Consider the following 24,167-nt stretch of genomic DNA (forward strand, 5'->3'; position numbering starts at 1 on the left):
GGTTTGTTTGCTATTAATCTTCATTTACAATTTTTTGAATTGTTTTTTGTTTAAAGAACTTTGTATTGATTTTTATTGTAATGGATTCCAGAAATTCTGTAATATTTGTCTTTTAATAAACAGCTGATTAAATACATCTTATGATTATTAGTTATTTAAACTCAACAAAATATTGAAATTAATATCTCTGCCATAATGGAAAAATGTCGTAAACAAATTGTAAACAATGAATATAAAAGAATTTTATATTGTAATGTGTACTTCATCGATAATTATTTGTGTATGATTTATAGATTATAATTATACCGTATATAAACTTTATTTATTCACGGGACTGATGTACAGCACAACTCGTTCAATCAACATTTATTGTTTTTACACAAGTTTGTGATATTACAAAATTAATTATATTATCTCAGCAAGTTTTTTTATGTACGGTACTTTAGTCCAGCTCCTAAATTTCTTTTGAAGACAATTTACTCTTCAATTAAATCTAGGTGAAAACACAAGTCTAGATCCTCACATGTACGTACTGGTCTCATACCTCTACTCCCATCTGTAATTTCCATTAATTTTTAACTTTCAGCTCAAAATGTTCCCTGAATATTAATAAAATTAACTATAAAGTACCCCAACATGTCATACCAACTAACAGAAACTTCTAAAATTGCCCCTGTATTTGCATCGTTGCTGCATCATACTTTTATTAAAGATGTATTGTCCCTTGAAAATGAAGGTCAAAATATTATAAATTTAAATTGGCCATATCAAAGTAATATTAAAGTTATTCACTTTAAGTCGAAAATTCGAGCCAAAAACAACAAGTTTACGTAATTAACAGGTAAATTAATTAGATTACATTTCGTCTGGAAAATCGTCACGAGCGAAAGTAAACAAAGATTTCAAACCATGAGTATGCATTATGCATGATGCTAATTAGGATTGTTTACAACTCATAAAGGTTGAGAAGGTGTTCTTACACAGATCGCGAGGAAGTTTTATGATTATGCATACAGAGTAGCCAAACAAGCGCGTTGCATTATAAGATATGTTTTGATCGAAAACTTTGACTGGAAGTCAAAGTTATTTTTTGAACAAAAAAACGTCACAAATACTCACTAGATATGAAAAAATACTACACAAATAATGTCAATGGAAGTCAAAAAACAGTAATGTGTTGTAATACAATATATTGTGTGTTTATGCATGTGTTGGGACGTTTATTTGAGAGAAAAAATAAAGGACCTATTTATTTGAGGGTTGTGGGGGCGTTTTTTTTCAAACGATGTTTTATGGGGGAGAGATGGGGATGGGCATTTATTCAAAGCGGGGCGTTTCAGCGAATAAATAGGGTACCTGAATATTGATAAAATAATCCATAGCAAAAATTCTAACAGCGGTTGGAATTATTTTTAAAGCTTTAAGGTCGACTGTCTCCAAAATACATATTGTGTCATTGTTGGATCGAACTAATTAAATGTTTTTTTTAATTTCCCAGGTCTTGGAGTTAAAGTTACTAATAGAAAGAACAAGTTACATTGCTTTCTGGATAGCTCTGGCTGTTGTTATTATTTTCATTCTCATCTTCATTGCAATCGCAGTTTATTTTTACTGCAAAAAACGAACAGGAAAAACAGAAATAACATCTCTGGTAAGCAAATCTTTATTTCTATATTTATTTAGTGCCAACTTTAAATCTACATACTTTTGATCTATTTCCACAGAGTAAAGCTCAGTCTACACTATCAAATTAATTTGGCAAAAAAGATGTGATGTGCCCAAATATGGTAGTAATTTGACGTCATGTCCATATATGGGCAAATAAAATGTTTTTGTCACATAAAGTTTGATAGTGCTTAAGAAAGCCTCTCTCAAACCATATGACAATCTTCCTTTTTTATATAAGAGCTGTCAAATAGGCAGTAGATATTTACATTCACCATTTAAATGTAGGCCAAGTGGTACACTAAAATTTAAAATTGTTTGTATCAAAATGAATACCACTTTACGAGAAATCCTTAATTATTTAATTTATTTTAAGATGTATTGTCCCCACATGAAAAATCAAAATAATTTTGTAGTTTTAATAAAGTTAATCACTTCCATAGAAGAAAAAACGAAAAAAAATGTTTTCACTTATAAAATGACAAATAAATGTTTAAATTCAACAAAAAACCCATTGACTGGCAGCCAATTTTTTTTTTTTTATCTTATTTTTGGTCAAAGTGAATAACTATTTTGTGGCATTAAAATGGCATATTTGTTTAGTTATTTTTTCAGTGGGACAATACATCTTTTAAGGGAATGTTTTCGGTGAATACGGCCATTGAAGTTTATTATTTTGTGGTAAAGAATGCTGTCGTGTCACTTTACTATACAAAACGCAATCAATATAAAACAATGAATATATTCTGTAACAAGCAAATACTAGGCGCCACTAAGTATGATTACAAACTAAACAATTCCTGGTCTAGCTTTAACAATGACATTTCTATTCTTAAAACCATTTTAAGTAAGAACTGTTTCCCCTCAGAATGATTAATAATAAAAATGAATATATATCTAAATAATATTTTCTCTCATTGCAATGATTAATGAACAAAAGAATGTTTTTTATTTTAAATTGCCTTACAATTTGTTAAATATACACAACAAAGGATCAATAAAATAACACGTAAATGTTGCAAATGAATTAATATTAAATGAGCATTTAAATCATTTAAGATTTCAAACTTTTTTAGTCTAAGGACCCTTTCCCGGATATGTTCCGCTCTTGTGTTAAATTTAAATGTATGGGATGTAATTCCATGTATATTGTTGAAAACAATAGACGGTTATCAATGAGGGTGGGTGAACATCTCAGGAATGCTTCTCACATTTTTCAACATCTGCAGGATACGAATACGAATACGAATAGAACTTTATTGCAATCAAACGAAAGATTGAAGTTTAACAAAAGCGTTTCACTCAGAAAAATAAAATGCAATATACAAATATAAAAGACATTCAGAAATGTAGAACATACAATCAAAAAATTAAAACAAAATTACAATTAAAAATCACTTATTATAAAAACAATAAATATAAAATTCAAATTGTTAAAGACATAGGCCTGCAGGATAAAAATTTAAAAGTATTAAAAATGTTTACAAATTTAAAAAATGTTAAAAACTTCAGGATTCAGAACGGTGTAAGGCCCTCCATCACGTGGAAGAAACTTTCCTTGAACAAACAAATCTATAACTTAGGCATCAAGCTTGCAATATGATTGTTATGTTGTCCGCTTACCTCATTCTTTATTATGTTTATTATTGGCTCATTTAAATACAACTGTGTAGTAGGTATATAAGTACTCTAGGCGTTGATTACAATTCTAATGGTGAGAATAGAATTCTCGAAACATGTCACGTAAAAGATGGTCTGTATTTTCATTGAATGCCTTTTGATATTGATTCTCATAAGTATGATTAGTATGGTAAAAAACACAAGCTCGCGCCATTATCAAATATTTCCAACTTTATTTGTTCAAGAAAATACTGTGCATTATCCACTTTTTGTAAATATTTAAAATGTCTCCACGCCCACCACTAAATTTGCCATATGTTTTACCTTTGTATTCCAAACCAGGTTTATTCAATAGATGCCATACAGTACCATACATAACATTGTTTTAGGAGTGTGCAACGTGAGTCATACACATATGGACGCATCAAATTAGCAAATGTAAACCTCAGAGTTTAATTTATTTTCTGGCACTTTTCAGATCGTATACTTGTTAATCTTGTATTGAAGTAACCTGTTATTAAATGGATTCTCTAATTTATTACATGCTGCTATGACTCAGGATATGAATTAGTGAATAAAATATCGCAAATCTAATTTATTTTGTATCAAATTGGATCTAAAACAAATGTTATTAAAAGGATATGCCTACCATTACAGTATACTGTATATTGGTATAGACAAATTTCAAACCGATTTTAGAGTAAAATGGTCCTATAATGTGATGCTAATAAAGATCATTGCTCATGGCGCTGTGAACTTGGATGTTACACTTTTCTACCACATCACGTCCAGTGTCGTAAAGGCTATGAGTGCTCACTGGCCAAACTCAGGGGCCCCGGAGCTTATGGGGGTGAGGAAAAAACAGGCATTTAAATATGTCGAAAAGACTAAAAATGCCCGAGGCCTCCAGTGTTAGAAGGCCACTTGGGGTTCCTAAACCAGGGGCCTCAAGCCTCTGTGTTGATCACGTCATATCGGTGTAAATTCAGGTGCTCTTTCTACAACAGTGGCTGTGTGTAAAGTATCACACCGGGGTAGTACCACACCAGGTTCTAAGTGTACACGATCATTTTGTGTACACTGGAGCTAGGCATATAGTGCTTAATTTCTAAAACGTCTCGTACTACCACCAACTCAAACTCTTGCCAATATTATAACTATGGATTACGTGGAGTCACTGTCTTAAATGCCTGGCCACTCACTCAGTTGAATCGATTGAAAATTTATTTAATAGAATTACAGCACTTTAGATTTTGCAAATGAAATTTATTTTATACCACTTTTGAAATTGGAATGCTTATTTCCTATAACAATTGAGTTATTGAATGGATTGCTTATACTTTACATAAATATGACTGTACAGTGAGAAAACACTATAGCAACATATTTTTAATTTATAACACTTTTAGAATTGGCAAACATTCAATTAGATTGCAAGTATTTCATATTATGATAACTGTGGCTTGAATATTTATTTTTATAATTTATTTATTAATTTCAAAATGTAAGCTTTCATTAGATTGTTTGTTTGATTCAATTTATTTTTGTTATTCTGATTTTCAGTTTGTAATACGTTGATCTCTTTAATTTTTAAAACCTTTACATATTAATACATATAGGAGTGTGTTAATCTGCTCAATCAACAACTATCTATAAATAACCTGTGTGAAATGTTTATGATGTTATCAGCCGTCTACTTCAAAGCATTTCGGTAGCATAATGTCATTTAAATTCTTGGTTTATTAGCAAGAATTTGAACTTTGAAGAAGTAAATGGAGATATATAAATCATTCATTGTAGGCTTATTTTATGTTTATTAAGATTTAATGAAATTGAAAAAGCCAAAACGTCAAATTTGCATGTATTCATCTATTATTAATTGTTGACTATACATAGATGTTGTAAATGTACTGCTCACACTGTCTCACGAGATTCAGTAACATATCTCAACCATTTGAATTCTATATACCCAAATAAATTTACTCAAAGTAAATTCTCATATGATACAAGGTCTGTGTATAGTAAAGCCAAATATAGAATATAAAAAGAAATGTTTTTCCTACCTTACCTGAAATAAAATAATAATAACGCATTTCACAGTTTTATTTGAGATTACATTTTTATTAAAAATAGCAAACAGTAGATCGAGCTGTATCTGCGCTTGAATTGGGACGTTTTAAAGTTAGTATTGATCGAGGAAAACTGATTGCCAGCGAAACTAGCTTCAATGAACCAAGGTACCGTAATGGTAAACATCACAGTCAAGGTACCCAAATGAAGTAAGTTTTTTTAACTTTTTTGAACCATATTTTAATTACCAGGGCGTTTATTGTTCAGGAGGGTTTTTAGAGAGAAGTTTCTTTAAAGATTTTCACGCTGCTGCTCTAGCCAGCTACGTCCCATGAGGACTACTCATTCAGAAGCTAAAGCAAGCAGTAGTTATAGTATCTAAGGCCGACAGTTTTGCGACTTTGTAAACTCGACTATAATTTATAGATCCCAGCTGCTGGCTGGACCCAAAAAATGTCTCGGAAAAGAGAGTCTATGAGGGTTCACGGTTGAACGATTTTGGATTCTCGCCTTTTGATTGGTTGACGCGAATCAACAGACTGGGAAGAATTTTCTCACTTATACCCTCGTGAAGTCACGTTGTCTCTAGAGGGTATTCAGTTGCATGCATACAGGTTGAGGTCACACACACACACAGCACATTAAAGTTCAAAAGTGACCATTTTTAAATGGGCATGTGATTCATAATTAAAGAACTATCTTTGATGTGTATGTATTTTTGCGATTAAAGGACATCTTCTTAATAATTAATTATAAATATATCTGAAGAAAGAACAATGATTAATTTTAAAATGTCGAGCAGCGTTTTTTGTAAGAAATATTACTTGTTTAAATTTTTATTTTTGCATTTGCCATTTTAATGTCAACTAAAGGTTATCCACTATGACCAAAAATTGGATTGGAAAAAAAAAGTTTACCAGAAAAACTAATTTAAAGAAAAAATTGTCAAATTGGCTGCCAGCCAATGGGATTTTGGTTGAGTTTAACCATTTATTTTGTCATTTTATAAGGGAAACGTTAATTTTTGCAATTTTGTTTTCTACGGAAGTGATTGACTTTATTAAAACTACAAAATAATCTATTCAAAGTCTGATTTTTATTTATTTATTTATCTTTATTTTTCATGTTTTTGGGGGACAATATATCTTTAAGTAAAGCTTTTATTTGAGGTGGGCATTTATTTTTTTGGAGTGTAAAATGGTAGAATAATATACTCAAATAAATGCCAGCATGATGTAAAAAATCACATTTAATATCAAGAAATTATCAAATCTAGTACTAATGCTTTATTATAATTTGTCAATAAATTCTACTACAAATAGAAATGTGTTAAAATACAGCTGTATATGAATCTGGTGGGACATTTATCCAAAGAAAAAAAGTCTGGGTCTTTATTCGAGGGCTACGTTTATATTCCAAACGATGTTCCATGGTGAGCGTTTATTCTTATTATTATTTATTAAATATGGTAGTCCAAAGCTTATTAATTGACAAAAACAGTTTCTGTCTGGTAATGTAAATATGAAATGTATAACAATAACTTGTTATGGATATCTCAATCATACTTTAGTCACTGGATCCTGGTTATGGAATCATTAAATATTAAAAATTAAGTAAATTTACATTTACTAAATGGTACGCTCGCTTCGCTCGCGTACCATCTAGGTCGTGCCCATAGATACACATTAATTTCAGCGTAAAGAAAAATGCTTTTTTAAAATGTACGTACTGCAGGACTATAATAGTTATTGTGGTTTACAGAAATGAATAAATAGACACGATGATTTATGTATTAAACTAAAATTAGCACACTGGGAATTACTTCCGAAAGAGAAACTTTGTCACAAAATGAGTCCAAATTTGTTATTTGTACTCATTTAAACAAACCCAATTTGTGTTTTGTGTGTAACATTAGGGTTGAGGGATGGGGAAGAGGATATGGGTACAAAGAAGAACAATTTTTAAATATATTCTTTATATACTCAGTAACGAAATATGTTTTTCATGTTTGATAGGCCTATAAATAATATACCACTTGATACAGTAACACATTTGCGATTTAATACTTTGTTAAAACTGTCACTGTCATAGTCGATTGAAATAGCATAGTACATGTAACGATATACGTACCACTACAACGTTTATATTCTTTGTAATTATTAATTAATACAAACGTTGAGAAGCAACTGTCAGTAGTACAGTTTATTTGTATATTGCTTCGCTCGCGTACCATCTAGGTCGCGCCCACAGATGGTTCTCGAATACACAGTAATTTTCAGCGTTAAAAAAATGGGTTTTTTTTTAATGTACGTACTGCAGGACTATAATAGTTATTGTCATTTACAGAAAAGAATAAATAGACACGATGATTTATGTATTAAACTAAAATTAGCACACTGGGAATTACTTCCGAAAGAGAAACTTGTCACAAAATGAGTCCAAATTTGTTATTTTGACTCATTTAAACAAACCCAATTTGTGTTTTGTGTGTAACATTAGGGTTGAGGGATGGGGAAGAGGATATGGGTACAAAAAAGAACAATTTTTTAAAATATATTCTTTATCTACTCAGTAACGAAATATGTTTTTCATGTTTGATAGGCCTATAAATAATATACCACTTGATACAGTAACACATTTGCGATTTAATACTTTGTTAAAACTGTCACTGTCATAGTCGATTGAAATAGCATAGTACATGTAACGATACACGTACCACTACAACGTTTATATTCTTTGTAATTATTAATTAATACAAATGTTGAGAAGCAACTGTCAGTAGTACAGTTTATTTGTATATTGCTTCGCTCGCGTACCATCTAGGTCGCGCCCACAGATGGTTCTCGAATACACAGTAATTTCAGCGTAAAAATATGGGGTTTTTTTTAATGTATGTACTGCAGAACTATAATAGTTATTGTCGTTTACAGAAAAGAATAAATAGACACGATGATTTATGTATTAAACTAAAATTAGCACACTGGGAATTACTTCCAAAAGAGAAACTTGTCACAAAATGAGTCCAAATTTGTTATTTTGACTCATTTAAACAAACCCAATTTGTGTTTTGTGTGTAACATTAGGTTTGAGGGATGGGGAAGAGGATATGGGTACAAAGAAGAACAATTTTTTTAAATATATTCTTTATCTACTCAGTAATGAAATATGTTTTTCTTGTTTGATAGGCCTATAAATAATATACCACTTGATACAGTAACGCATTTGCGATTTAATACTTTGTTAAAACTGTCACTGTCATAGTCGATTGAAATAGCATAGTACATGTAACGATACACGTACCACTACAACGTTTATATTCTTTGTAATTATTAATTAATACAAACGTTGAGAAGCAACTGTCAGTAGTACAGTTTATTTGTATATTGCTTCGCTTGCGTACCATCTAGGTCGTGCCCACAGATGGTTCTCGAATACACAGTAATTTCAGCGTAAAAAAATGCTTTTTTTTAAATGTACGTACTGCAGGACTATAATAGTTATTGTCGTTTACAGAAACGAATAAACAGACACGATGATTTATGTATTAAACTAAAATTAGCACACTGGGAATTACTTCCTAAAGAGAAACTTGTCACAAAATGAGTCAAAATTTGTTATTTAGACTCATTTAAACAAACCCAATTTGTGTTTTGTGTGTAACATTGGGGTTGAGGGATGGGGAAGAGGATACAAAGAAGAACAATTTTTAAATATTATTATTCTTTATCTACCCAGTAACGAAATATTTTTCATGTTTGATGAAATGTTAATACGTATTTACAGTAATGTCCAAGTATTGCAATACTATATCTATATAGGTTTTAGGTTAATTCCCCAAGGGCCAATAAATTTACCTATAGCTTGTGTTAAAGCAAAGAGTTATATTGGAATGTTCCATTCATCGGAAATCAATACATTTGTATAAACGTATATTAAATCTATCAAAATAGTATGTTTTTAAGAAAATAGGTCTGTCTTCAACATTATGATGCTGTACTCGAGCTGTTCAACCGGTTTTCAGCCATTAAAAACAATTATCGTAGGAGGAGATAGGAAAATGCGAAGCATCCTTGTATTATTGTATTCGGGTATTTTTCAAGATAGACATGCATTGGACAGTGTATACCACGATCGGAAAACACCCCTATTTGGGGAAAATCGTTGAACCTAAATTCGTTTTAATTGTCAATAACTAATTATCTAACTCAATTTAATTAGTAAACAGGGTTACATCAGGTGGTTAAAATCAGTACCGAAAGTACGAACCAACTTGATATACCATCGATACCATTCTGGAAGTATCGCGCGAATTACCGAATTTTGCCCTTACGTAAATTTATATATAGATATTCACTGTACGTCACCATACTGACGTGATATTGCATATGATATAATATGCACAATGGTTGTTGATAATGTTGAAATATATGTAGACATTGTACATATTGATTTATACCAATGAACCACCTGTCGTCATTTTGCAGATATATATAAACATTACAAAGCTATTAGATGCAAAATCAATTGTATCGATCACGTCTCTATAAATACAAAACCAACGTCTGGCCATAAAATGTTAAACCATACTTTTTCGTAATTTAATTAAATATTTTCGAATATGTCACCAAAATAGAATGTAAAGTCTAATTTGCATAATTTTATTTAGTCAAACTGTTATATAAAAGAAAGACAGAGAAAATTTTATGTGTGCTATGACGTGGGACTGTTTCAGTTTACGTTAGGACAATGTGTGTTCCTTTAATTCATAAAATATTCTTCCCATTCAACTCATAAAAATTCATGATTTATATAATAATTAATGTATAAGCAAATGGTGTTAGTGTCCACGATTCAATGATAATCCTAGCAAGATTATCTTTGGATTTTAGTAAATCTGGAGATTATGTTTAATGAACTCTTGTTTTCTTTAATTGTAGGGACACTGACCTAGATGAAGATATCCCTGTGAAAAGTAGAGCATCCAGGAAACGTAGCGGAAGGATTCATCCGTCATCATCTAGTGTCACTTCAGAAACGTCGCATACGGAGATGGTTTGTTTATTTCTAAAATTTACAGCCACTGAATTTCACCATTCCGATTCCTTAATGTACACCAATAAAATAGAGGGCAGTATATCCTTTTCTTCCCCACTATCAAACAGATAGTCCCTTCCCTTCAGAAGATTTGTCATTTTCCTGTACTGCACTATCCTACTTTGAACAGGACAATTACACTGGACACATATTATTTTTTAACCATTGGCTATTTCTATTCTGTAGCTTTTTGGGCTATCAGACATACATAAAATGTTTTATAATGTATTTAGTTGTATCTCAATAATTATTATGTTATCAATTTGTATGTATTTTTTATAATGATTTTCCAAATAAATTCAAATCAAATCATACATGAGTATAGTTAGATTATTACACCCCAATATCCTGATGTATTGTCCCCAAAAAACATGAAAAATGAGGGGAAAAAATGAAAACTTTGAATAGGCTATTTTTTGCTTAACATTTTTTTTTTCATGTAAATGACTTTTTTTCCATGTAAATGACTTTTTTCCCAAAAAAGTGAATACCTATTATGTGATATTAAAAAGAAATATTTATTAAAAAACATTAAAAAAATATTATCAATATATCTAAAAGGCTATTGGTGTGTGAAGAATTTGACAAACTTATAAACTTTTATTTTTTCTCCAGGATCAGCTGCTGTTCAGCCACGTTAGAGAACAGCGCCCTCTACCACCTGCCCCAGTACTTATTCAGAACAGGTCTCATTTCAAGAACTCGGTCGGAGTAAAAAATTCATCAAGTCTGCCACCACTTGCAGGTAAACAACTTGTAGCGAATTATGTCAACGATGCAGACAATCAAACCAAGAAACAGCTCATGGTTGATGCTCGTGTACCTAAGGTTAGTAAAAATATAGTTTAATAGGTAGGATATAAAGAGCTAGCCTAATCATGGACTAAAGATAATCCAGGACCAAAGATAGTCCAGGACTAAAGTTAGTCCAGGACTAAAGTTAGTTCAGGACTAAAGATAGTCCAGGACTAAAGATAGTAAAGTACTAAACATAGTCCATGACTAAAGATGGACTAAATATAGTCCTGGACTAAAGATGGACTAAAGTTAGTCCAGGACTAAAGATAGTCCAGTACTAAACATAGTCCATGAATAAAGATGGACTAAAGTTAATCCAGAACTAAAGTTATTCCAGGACTAAAGTTAGTGTCCCTTGAAAATTAAATTAGGAAACATAATCATAATAATAACTGCACTTCCAAAACTTCATTTTTGTATAATAAAGTGCCTTTTCTCTCATTGGGTTTTTTTTTGGGTTAATACTTTTGCTGGTTACAACTCATTCAGGTAGTGAATCCCATTTATTGATTAATGCTCTGGTATCAAAGAAGTTTTTATATATTTTTATTTCAAAACCCAAACCAATAGCAAAATTAATTCGCCATTAAGAGGAAGGTTATAATGTTTAGTTGATTTCCATCTAAGTTGTTAAAATGTTAATGATTAAAAGTTGCGATTAGATCTCCTCCTTTGTTTCAATGTAGAGCAACTTGTCTGTATGTTTGTCTTGTTTACAAGATTGTCACCTTTGTGAAGGATAGTGAATTAATTCGCTTTATTATCCTGGGCTATCCTGTCCTGCTTAAATATATAAAAACATAAAGCATATGGGATTGCGAAAAATCTATGAAATTATTATATTGTTTCATTTTTTTAGTCTTGGTATAAAAGCCACCTGTATCTAAATATTGAAGAACTTCAATATGAAATAAGCAAATGGAAAAAGAGACAAGAGCAAAGATCGAGAAGAAAAGAGAAAAAGAAAACAAGAAAACTAATGGAAGAGATGGAACGACAAAGGGATGACAGAGAAAGGGCACAAAGAGAGGTTAGAAAACTGATTGTATTCATTTCATAGAAGGAGGCCTACAAATTTTAATTTAACTTTAGAATTCTACCTGCAATTGCTAATTGTCACACATGTTAACAATTAATAAATACATACTAACATGGAAATGGCCAATTCATTAAACTCTCCGAATACCTTGGATTTTGGCCCTGTGGAATTTAGATTGGCCAAGGCATTAAACTCTCTGAATACCCTTGGATTGAAGAAGTTGTTTTTAGAATACATTTAAAAGAAAGAATAGATTCCCGTTTCCAGGTATCCAATTTTGTCTATTTGACCACCAAAAAAAACCCATTTTTATGTATGTTCCCTATAATCCTTGCAACTTTTCATACTAATTATTTTTCACTTAAGCTTATAATTATTAATTTTGTATCAAAACGTACAGTCTCTGCTACCAATTTTATTTTTTTTTTTGCGTTTTCACTTAATTTATTTCTCCTATCTCTTTCTTTTCTCCCTTTCTTTTATTTTTATTTGCTTAAATATAATTTAGCTGGATGTGACAGACTCAACTGGTTCTGATGAAGATCAGGTATATGTTTAAGCGTGGTTCCCACTAGGACCTAACGCAAGGATTTAAACGCAACGCAAGCGTGTTGACCAATGGCAAGCGCCAGTTCATATAATGCATTGCTTGTGATTGAACAACTGAACGTTGCGTTACATCATTGCATTGCATCCTATAGTGGGAACCAACTTTTACTAGTTACAAACATGTCTATGTACACCCAATGCTACACATTCAGTTTTATTTTAATCTTTCATCATGTTGCAACTTTCTCTTAGCCATGTTCATAATGCAATTTAAAATAAAACAAGAGTAACTACAAATAATGAGACAGAACACATATTGACAATTCAAAGTTTCAATCTATTTGATCATTTTTACAATCAGAATAGATAAAATGTATCGATTTCTCAGCAATGTTTTCTTCCTCTTATTTTAAGTTACTCTTGGCTTTTAATTTCGGAAACTATTTAGTGCTGATCTTCTGGTATAAAGGGTCTTTCACACTTGTTCCGGCACAGTTGCGGTCCGGCGCCAACAAATCAAATCAAACATCAATGTTTCTATTTCAGGGCGCTTCACCCGACAATCAATATGCGCATAGATGCATGAAAACTAAAACATTGATGTTCAATTTGATTTGTTGGCGCCGGACCGAAACCGTGCCCATTCAGGTGTGAAAGAGCCTTAAAGCAATTTTGTTTTAACTTATTAAGGCTAATGTTCATGGATAGAAAACCACAACACGACTTTGACTTAGAAGATTCTTGAATTTTAATTCACTTTAAACAAACCAATAAATTACATTATTAACAGAATAGTTTATGATAATGAATGATTACAATCATCACTCTGATAATGATGATAACTTTTCAGTGAAGGTCAGTAGTTTGTTGGTTAGTTTAAAATTTACCATATCGCAAATTGGCAACAATTGTCCCAGCATGCAACATTGTGTAGTCGGACAAACCTCTGCGTTGCTGCTTTTATTGATTCTAAACCAGAAGTACTGTGTGACTGTTGCCAAGAAATGTAAATATTACATATGCTTTGCTATATGTGAATTAACCATAATATTTTGTATTGAGTCTCAATTTTGCACAATTATTACTTGTAGTAATTTCCAATTACCACATCTTGAATTATTATAATAGATGAAATACTTACATTAGCATGACTGTGATATTTTTATATTCATTGAGTGTAGAATTATAGCATGATAATCCAGTCATTTGTGCAAGATTAGATATTCTATATAGTGCCCTCTATGTTTTTGCTTGGGAATAGAAAGTGACAATGTCTTGATGGAGTTATTTGTCTATACTAGCTATTGTTTTGGTTCTAAAGTTCAAACCTGAATGACCATTTTAGTCACAAATCTGCTGACCAACCCCTATAGTTTAGATTTTTTACCCTGTGTTGAACATGGGGATTTTTTTTTTAAGTCTGTCTACACTATCAAAAATATGTGATGTGCCTATATATGGACATGATATTGTCAATCACTACCATATTTGGTCATATCACTACCATATGTGGGCACATGGCACTTTTTTGTCAAACTGATCTGATAGTAGACCTTAGTTAGTTAAGACCTACTGATTAATTTTTGCCTAGGAGCCACCTTACTCCCTAAAAGGAACAAGGGGAAATGTAACAACCATCCCTGGGGAATACTCCTATTAAATTGTTGTCATTTGTTGAGTCGAGTCCAGAAGGTGTCCCCTTAATAGGGGTTCTACTGTAATTGAATCAATCAATTTTTTTATGCAAGGAGACAAGCTTTGTCTTAAAGCACAATAGTTATTTACTTCCAGCCTTCAAAATCAAGGGTATAACAAGAATAATTTCCTGGTTCTGTCTCGACATACAGTATTAAACCTTGAGTATTGTTTTTCCATGACACATTTTTTAAACTTAACTCTAGACATATTATTGCATATTTATGACATGTGAACTGCTCATCTTTTTATTTTGCGAGGTCCTACATTCAATTAGCTTTCGTTTTGCGGCGACTGAGGCCTAGCAACCAGCCTAGATCAGGTCAATCGATGTATCGTCGGTTGTCGTCTGGACCTAGGAACCATGTCGAGGCGACGAGCGAGGACGAACGTCCCAAAATCTCCACATGCATACAATGAACTAACAGACGTAGTTTGGTCGTGGGTCATCACAAATCTAAAGCTCCCTAATACAAAAGTGATCTATATTATGTTTTACTAGGAAAGATTTCTGTTGTACCTAAATATTCAACATAAAATGCATCATCATCACCAACATTGTTTTTCCACCGCATCACTAACTGTACATCATAAAGTTAGTTGCAATAACACGGTACAATAACATTTATACTCTAGACAAAATTGTTTTATTTTGTGAACAATTAAGTTCCTATTGTTAAAAAATACATTAATCTTAAATGGACATACTGCTCATCTTTACACCTCTGAATTTAATGACGTAGTTGATGTGGGTTTTATTCATATTCTGAGGCATATGTGCTAATAATGGTCATTTGAATAATGTCATACTTGTATTACTGTATGCATTTGTCTCATTGTTCTTATCACTCCTACGCAAAAGCTTTTTTTTCCCAATGGATATTGTTCGGTCAATTGACCCCTACACCTGTTTAGGACCTTGAATTTCAATAAAGTTTAATCTGGAATCACGACAAATGTCTTTTACAGGTGTAAGTGTAGTTCTTCTATAAGGACATCTAAAAATAAGTTGCAATGATGTCTCACTAGAATCGCTTTTTATGTTTATCTTGCCCACAAAAGAAATGTCTGTAATGTGATGACAAATACAATACGTATGCTAATACAATATAATATGTACACTATATTGAATAGTGGCATATTAGCTTTGTGGTTTAACATGCTTGCTTAAAACAGATTATCTGAGTGATGTGTTCGAAACCTAGCCCCTGTACAATGATTTTGTTTTTGGGATGTTTTTTAGAAGAAGAAAAAGATGTTCCCTTAATAAGGATTTTCCCCTGAATTGGGTGTCTCAAACAAACAAAAAATTTTCAGTTTTGTGTTCATTTGATTCAACATGCTTGCTTAATCAAATTCTCTGAGTGATGAGCCAAGTACAATGATTTTGGTTATTGGCTTTTTTTTGAGAAAAAAGGGGAAAAGTGTCCCCTTACTAAGGGTTTTTTTTTATTCAATATATTACACAGACCACACACACACACACCATAAGGGTTGTCCCCTGAATGGTGTGTCTGAAACAATAGTTCTATTGTCAGTTTTGAGTTCATTTGATTCAAGACTTTTTAACATGTCTGGCATGATTAGTAGGTTTAAACCACAGGATTTCTGAGGATTATAAGATCACTTCAAATGACACTTGTTTACCATATCTATCCTTTGTGTAGAACAGATTAATAGTTTACTTACTGTATTATATTGTTTTTATCGTTTATTAACCTTTCATAAAGGAAATGTTGATTACAGTAGAACTCCTATTAAGAGGACACCTTCTGGGCCCAACAAAGTATCCCTTAAAAGAATTGGCGGGGATGAATAGCCACAAGAAATAAAGTATAATAATAAATAAATAAATAAAGTTTTCGCAAAAGAGGGAACAATCTCTGTTCAGCCACTGGGTTGTCAAAGGCCTCTGTGAAAAAGTGGTTAGGTTGAAACCTTACCAACCATACTGGTGGCTACAGCCCTGATGGGTGTCCCCTGAATGTGTGTCCCCTGAATAGGAATTGACCATCGAAACATATAGTTCCTGTGTTCATTTCATGGGAAAATATACCTTCTATAAAGGGTCTCCCCAAAGCATGATAAATTATTATTATTTTATTATGCATCCTGTAATTGGCGCTCGCTGTTGGATTTGTATGAACAAAAAAATCTTTATCTTGCATGTGCCCTGTCTTCATATAATGATATATCGTCGGACAGGCAATGATAATTTGATTTTCTTCTCATGCTGTATTTTATCTTTAAACACTGCTCTTTATTGGTCAACGTTAAATTACTTACTGTTTCAGATTGATTCGTTATTTGAAGAACAGAAATCGGCAGCTGAAAACCCAACAGCACGGTAAGGGTTGTATGAAATCGATAGATGGCGCTGTTGTAAATCTTACTAAAAGTTTTTAATTTGGATAAAATATTTATTTTCTTACAGAAATGAAATTAGTTCACAAAAAAATCGATGGAAAAGTGAAGGAGATGAACCGTTACCTAGACCAAAGGTATTTTGAAAACATTTTTTCGATTTTATAGTTTTTTATTGTGAATTTGTTTTTTTAATGAATTGTATTGTGATTTTTATTCGTAAAGATTTTAGGGAGTTAATCTTACACAGCTATTTAGTTTTCTTTTTTTGTCTTGGTTGTTTTAGGCGTAGGAAACGTTCTTCCATATTTTTTTTTATGTTTTCTTTTATCATAAGTCCTAACAAAACCCCTGATTTTTTCTATTGTTTTTATTTTCAGAAAAAGAAAAAAACTAAACAATTTATTGCGTCAACTTCAGAAAATGTTGAGATGGTGTCCAGTAGACCATTGAATTCACCAGTAAGTGAAATAAAGTGTTTTTTTTTTCATTTATTGACCATTTTATGTTTTGATTTGAAGAAAATTAGTTTAATTTTGGCATGTTTTTTTTTCCCAAATTTCAATTTTCTTAGTTTACATTCCATTTAATTGATGACATAATTTTGACATCATTAACCGTTTTTCGTTGCGCAAGAATACAGTGTGTTTATGTGTTTATGATAATTTAAAATTAGTGGAGCAAAGAGTCCATTTACATTGCTCTAGTTCCTATCATTCATTTATTGGACACTTTAATATTTACTTTTCAGTTTGGATATTTCTCTGTCGACAGAATTGCATATTTCATTGTTTTACATAATTCTGATAATGTATTTGTGAGTGAAGTTTGATTGAACCCAAACCCTGGGATTGGGAGGCACAGAACTATAATTACTTTAATTTTAAAATCCCTGTCTAAAAGTTTAGTCTTATGATAAAGTTTGTCAATACTATAATTCATTTTCACCCTTGATTATAATTATTATGTGTTAATGTTAAATTAAAAAACAAAAATTAATTGTTTTCAAACACAGCAGAAAAAATGACAAAATCTCAATAAGTCAAAGATACAGAAATACATTTTTTCAAAAAAACCTGACATTTATAGATATAGTTTTGGGTTTTCCCCAGTTGCAATTAAACACCTTTGTTATTATGTTCATTAAACTGATTAAATAATAATTATACAACATCAACTTTTAGTCACCCACATACAAAATGTGAAAATAATAGCAGAGGAGAATGTTTTAATCAAAATCACTTAATGTAAATTACATGTATGTTTTTATACATTACGAAATGCCATTTACATTACATCTACAACACAAACCCTTAACAAGGGGGAGGGCGCTATGACGATGTTTTCTCCTATGTGGTCAAAAGAACCTCCTTATATAAATCCTTGCTACTACGGGTTTGCAATCGTCTTCTGGACCTAACGTTACTTTATTTCCTGTAAACATCTTGTACCACTAGCATTACTTTTTTTTAAAACTTTAGTTATAGAGGGTGACCCAAACCAGCAGATCCTGACAATCAAGGGGCCCTCATGATGAGTTATAATAAGTGTCTGTGTGTGACAGTGGCTGTGTATAATATACTAGTACACTATACTAAAGACATCAATATATTGACTAGATATTATTATCATATTACTTATTTATTTCCTATGCAAACATTTAAACACAATACGATACTGTTTTAACTCATCTCGTTTTAAATTTAGTACCCTAACAGAAAAATTAGTAAACAATTTGGATCCTTAGAATTTAACTCACAACTGTCCCCTATGAACTTGTTCACCTTTGCACAAACTGGGTTACACTCTGGTGTTACTATATACAAAATAGTTATTATTATGAATGTCCAGCACAGTGACTAGCCATTTTAGACCCACCTCCTGTATTCTTAGTGGACTTCTAGGGACCTTAAACTTCCCATATAACTTCCTCCTACTAGTGATATCACAGGCGACAGACTTCTTCCTTCAATGGCATTATTGTGTCAATTTCCTCACCCCTGTCTTAACAAGTCGTAAAAAATTGAAATAATGTTATTGTAATTTATTTTACGTTTTTTTTTTGATGAATTATTACAGGTCATTAATTAGATTTGTGAAAAAAATCAAAACGTATAATAATAACTTTATTGACAAACACTTTTGGATAAGTGACAACACACTCATTAGTTGTGCAGTCAACTTAAACTACATACAAATTAAAAAACGTTATAAACTAAACAATTAGGAAAATTAAAAATTATTATTTCAATACGAGAATATGAAAATTACCGTATAGAATTGATTAAAAGTTAAATCATATTCAAATGTTTTATTATATATATTATATACTATTGTGTTTCATTATTTACAGCCTTCTCTATAAAATTAGATAGAAAAAAAGGTAGGATTTTGACAACGTTAAGTGTGAGCTGCAATATAATTGTGATTGAAAATGTTATGTCAAAATGTTCGCACATAATCTATGTACAGTACTATAGCATCAAGCACTTTTTTGTCTGTAGTACTATTTAGTTATAATTCAACTTTTGTATGTAACTATAGATACATTGATTTGCATAGAAAAAAATATATGTTTGTGTCTGAAAGGAAACATTTCTTTTAATGCTGCTAAACCTAATTTAAATAATTTAGGCGGCCAAAGCAGCAGAACACAGTAACAGTTGGCCATATCGGCACAGGTTCAAGGCACTCCCCTATCATATGTTCTGGAGGTAGAACAAGGGATTGAAATTAGAGGCCCATGTACACATCTGGCTTGTGTGCATTTAAAAATAACCCAGTGCATCCTAGGCTACCCCTGTGTTTTGGCAAAACACAGCCCCCATTGAAATGAAATCTTGCTTGAAATGAAATACTGTATGTATCCACAATGCTCCAAAAGCTTTAGGTTTATTTTTTAGCAATAAATATCCCTCTTTTGCATTCAATAAACTTTTTTTATTATGGCTTTATTATAATGTTTATAGTAAATATTTATCTATTATCATGTCTAAATTTTTTTTTTTTCTAATATAATATTGTACATTTCTGTGGCATTTATTTGTTTATAATAATTAACATTTCTTTTATATAAGTTATTTGAGGTTTTTTATTTAAAATATCTGCTTGATAGTATACTATATATTTCACCAAAATTTGCTATATACTATAATAAGTAAATAAAAACCTTTTTCTAAATGTGTTACTTTTTTTTCTATAGATTTTTATACCACGTTCAAGTAGTAACTACCCACCATATGATCAACATTACAAGCATCAAACAAAGCACAGAAGTCAACCTATGATACAAGAACCACTTTTACAACGTTCTGATGCCAACAGTGTCTTCGCAGTTCCTTCAATTCCTAGCGCTTACTATCAGGTAAAATATTTTGTTTTATAACGTACTGCTTGTCATTCATTTATTTTAGATATCTATCCAAAAAAAAACATGAACAAATATGGTGCTTAGTTAATTAATACTATTATGGTTTGATTATTTAGGATTATTCGATTGAAGGAGAAATCACCTAAAACGAATCAATCACTTGATGCAACACAATGCTTTTACTTATTCACTTTACCTTGCTAACATACTTTTAAAACCTGGTTTAGTAATTTACTAATTAATTTTTGCAATCGGTAGCGTGTGTTTGTTTGTTTCTTTGTTAGCAGGATTACTCAAAAAGTAATTACAAGATCTTTACCAAAATGAATAGACAGATAGATATGTGGTCAAGGACCATTCCATTAAATTTTGGGACCACAGTCCCAATTCTGGACCACTTTTTAGTATACTTTTTCAGACCTGCTAGTGTTAAAAGATAGGACAACATTTTTCAAAAGCCGGCAAGCAGTCTTAAAGTAACAAGTAAACTGAAATTGCATTTTCTCGAGAACTACTTGTACAAGAGGCAGGAGTTATAATTTGTGATTTGTAATTTTAAAGCATAATTTGATTTAATGTGCATGTTTTTTGATGCAAGTAGTTTAAAAAACCTATTTCTTTTCAAATTCACTCGTTTGATTTTCGCGTTGCTGTTCTATTGTTAGTCAACTGAAGCTATTGTTAATTGAAAGGCTTGTTTATACATAACCATTACACCAAACTCGCATACACATGCTTGTAGTGAAATTAGCCTAAATCACAAACAGCAATAAGACACACACAAATATATATATCTTTTGTAGGAGAATTTTACAGTAGGCGGAGGTATGCACTCTCGGAGTGGCTTTCTAGTTATAAAATGTATCCATTTCTTTCATGAAACTATAGTATTCACTTTTTTCTAAAGCTCTGTCTACACTATCAAACTTTATGTGACAACAAAATGTGATTTACCCACATATGGATTTGATGATGTTATATCACTAACATATTTGGGCATATCACTATCACACTTTTTTTGTCACATAACATTTGATAGTGTAGACAGAGCTTTAGATGGATTATTTCATTCATTAATTTCCTGTGCTTTGTCTTCATATTTTCATTTCATATATTTGTTCGACATCATGTCCTGGGACACCAAAAGCAACAGTCTGGGGCCACAGAAGAACTTTTCTACATAAAATTATTTATATTATTTTGTACAATATGTAATTACAGATTTTATATCTTTTTTTTTTTTTCTAGCATGTTGAAGATGAAGAATTTCCAACCAGAACTGAAGCCATACAAAGAAAATGGCATAAAGAACGGCAACGCCTTAATAAAATGTTAGATGAAGTGTTTGCAATTAGTACCATGGTCCAAGAATATCCAAACCACACTTATGATTCCCAACAATATAATGAGCCACCATATTCAACTGTTATGTACAGCCCACAGTCCTTTCAGGGAGGGTATCCGGAGCTGTATGACGGTAGTAGATACGAATCAGATCAAGTGCCATCTCAGCCCAACACGAAAGTAAGGGAAAGAATGCGAAATACAGAAAGTTACCCTTTTGAAATTGAGAGTAGGAACATGCCAAGTAATAACAGAATTAACGTTGAAATGAATGGTTATGAGGAAGTACAACGCGAACTTGATGTAAGATTGAAAGAACTCGGACAAGCGAACACACTTGTGTACGATAAAAAGCCTAAACAGGGGAGGTCAAATAGGAAAGTAAGTCCGAGTAGTGAAGAAGAATCAAAAAGTCAAAAGGAAAAGAATGGCATACCAGATCAGAAATTGACACAAACTGATAAATATGGATCAGAATCTGTTGAAGTTAGAAAAAATGACAAAAAGGAACCAGTACCAGGGAGATCAAATAGAAAAATAAATCCAAGCAGTGATGAAGGATCGACAAATTCTGTTGAAGCTTGGAAAAATACTTCAGAACATGACTCACCAGAGAAGAAACTAGCAGAAGTTAATGAACTTGATGACCTTAAGGAAAAGAACAAAGAACTCCAAAGGCAGCTTGAACAACAGCAGCGTACAAATGTAGAAAAGACATTGGCAGAAATTGGACAGAGTGCTAAGTTAGGTTCTGGTGAACCAAGCATCAGTGCATCTGCTGCTCGGCAGTCTGAATCACAAGAGAAGCAAGTTGCATCTGAATTGTCTGCCTTGGGAAGATTAAGAAAAACAATTGAGGAATGGTCTACTAAAGATACTCCACAGGTTTGTTGTCATTTGATAATTATCTATAAGAAAGTATTGTTATTCTTGAAACTCTATTAAAACATGATTTCAAGGCGAGAGGTTAAAAACAGACGATGCAAAGATTCTTTAAATATAATTATTAATATAAAATATGACGATTTGTGCTGGGGAATTGGTGTGGGTGGTGGCCCTGAATTTATAGACATAGAAAGGGAGGGCGCACTAGGGGAGCCTGCTTTCCCCTCTTGACATATACATTTAAATTATAAATTACTTATCTATTTTTGACAGACTATTAATATTAAATGTTAACACTCTCCATTTAAAATATTCTGTGATCTGCCCCTGATGGACATTTTTTGCTGACATCATACATATTGAGCTGTCCTCTGTAACAGTGTGCCCTATTGGCTTTTGAACCCTGCATTGGATTGACATTTGATTTAGTAGACAAATCTTACTCTCGGTTTTAACTCCAAGACCTTCCTATGGGGACATTAAGATGTCACAAATCATTATTAATATCTGCTAGTGACATATTTTACCTGTTAGGAATTACACCCGACTACAAAATTTCCAACAACTTAAAATTTTATAATTATTTTATGTCTTAATTGAATGGCAAATTACGTCTAAAAATAATACATTGATATTTGGAGGTTATGGATTCATGCATTTTACTTGGTTTTTTAGTGTAATGGGACTTGCCTTCTAATCATTTTTATCACATTAACTCAATATTACTGTAGATAAATACGCAATAATTATTCCCTCGTTAAAACACTGTCTGGTTGATTTGTTACTAAAGATTACATTTATTAACCATGTTCTGAAGAACATGTTAAAGTATTGTACTTTATCATGTACTAACCAGAAATTCTTCCATTTTTCAATGGGTCAAGAATTTCTGGTTAGTCAATGATATGGTAGGTACAATACTTGTTCATAACTTATTTATAATGCAAACATTTGTGTGTACAGCTATTTCCAAAAAATCAATGCACTATTTATAGTGTGAGCATGCTCCATGGTGTGAGAAACATCAGAAACTCCCAATCATTGTCTTTGTAGTTTCTGTGCCGCTAAATGCCCAAAAGAAATCAATGTTTTAATATGATGTGAAAAGGCTACATATAGCAATGAATTTAAATACCATATTACTTTGTCTAGACACTATGTACCTTATTCTGAACAGGAAAAATGGAAATCTCTACCATATGAGACATATCCCATCTTGGCTTGTCCTATGTATTATTATTATACATTTATTTATTTACTGTATATATTATTATTTTTTTTCTTCTTCATTTTGATATTGTGGTCTAATGCATTGCTGTTCCTTTGTACCATAGCTTGTAGCTCATTTTGATCTCCCTCCACACTTCTTTGCATTCTATCATTATTACTCTGTATTCAATGTTAACTTAAGTGTGGAGAAACCAAATAAACAAACAATACAAATAATGAAGGTTTATGAGTTGGATGGTGAGAATATTTCATTAGTTTAAAAATTGACTGCTCTATTTTTAATGAGGCGGAGCTAAGTTGAAAATAGAGCAGTCAATTTTTAATTAAATGGAATATTCTCTCCAACGAATAGAAAACATTCATTATTTGTTTTATAACACACCTACTTTTATTCAATTTATCCATCATAAATCATTTAACGAATGCTAGGCCATTCAAAAAGGC

The 24,167-nt window shown here is 31.7% G+C and overlaps 1 protein-coding gene across 2 annotated transcripts in view; it reads left to right on the plus strand.

Annotated features, from left to right (window-relative positions):
• Positions 1-24,167, plus strand: part of LOC144848459 (uncharacterized) — a 37,073-nt gene that overhangs the window by 5,665 nt on the left and 7,241 nt on the right. The window contains exons 5-15 of one of the 2 annotated variants that reach the window (XM_078705199.1): positions 1,499-1,651; positions 5,419-5,564; positions 10,293-10,407; positions 11,065-11,277; positions 12,107-12,277; positions 12,795-12,833; positions 16,825-16,877; positions 16,965-17,031; positions 17,275-17,355; positions 20,097-20,258; positions 21,513-22,493. In XM_078705199.1, the coding sequence (XP_078561325.1) occupies positions 1,499-1,651; positions 5,419-5,564; positions 10,293-10,407; positions 11,065-11,277; positions 12,107-12,277; positions 12,795-12,833; positions 16,825-16,877; positions 16,965-17,031; positions 17,275-17,355; positions 20,097-20,258; positions 21,513-22,493 (2,181 nt within the window). The remainder of the gene's footprint in view (positions 1-1,498; positions 1,652-5,418; positions 5,565-10,292; positions 10,408-11,064; positions 11,278-12,106; positions 12,278-12,794; positions 12,834-16,824; positions 16,878-16,964; positions 17,032-17,274; positions 17,356-20,096; positions 20,259-21,512; positions 22,494-24,167) is intronic. The other variant, XM_078705200.1, reaches the window with a different exon arrangement.

The sequence above is a fragment of the Antedon bifida genome, chromosome 7 (assembly GCF_963402885.1).
Source record: "Antedon bifida chromosome 7, ecAntBifi1.1, whole genome shotgun sequence".
NCBI classification, from domain to species: Eukaryota; Metazoa; Echinodermata; class Crinoidea; order Comatulida; family Antedonidae; genus Antedon; species Antedon bifida.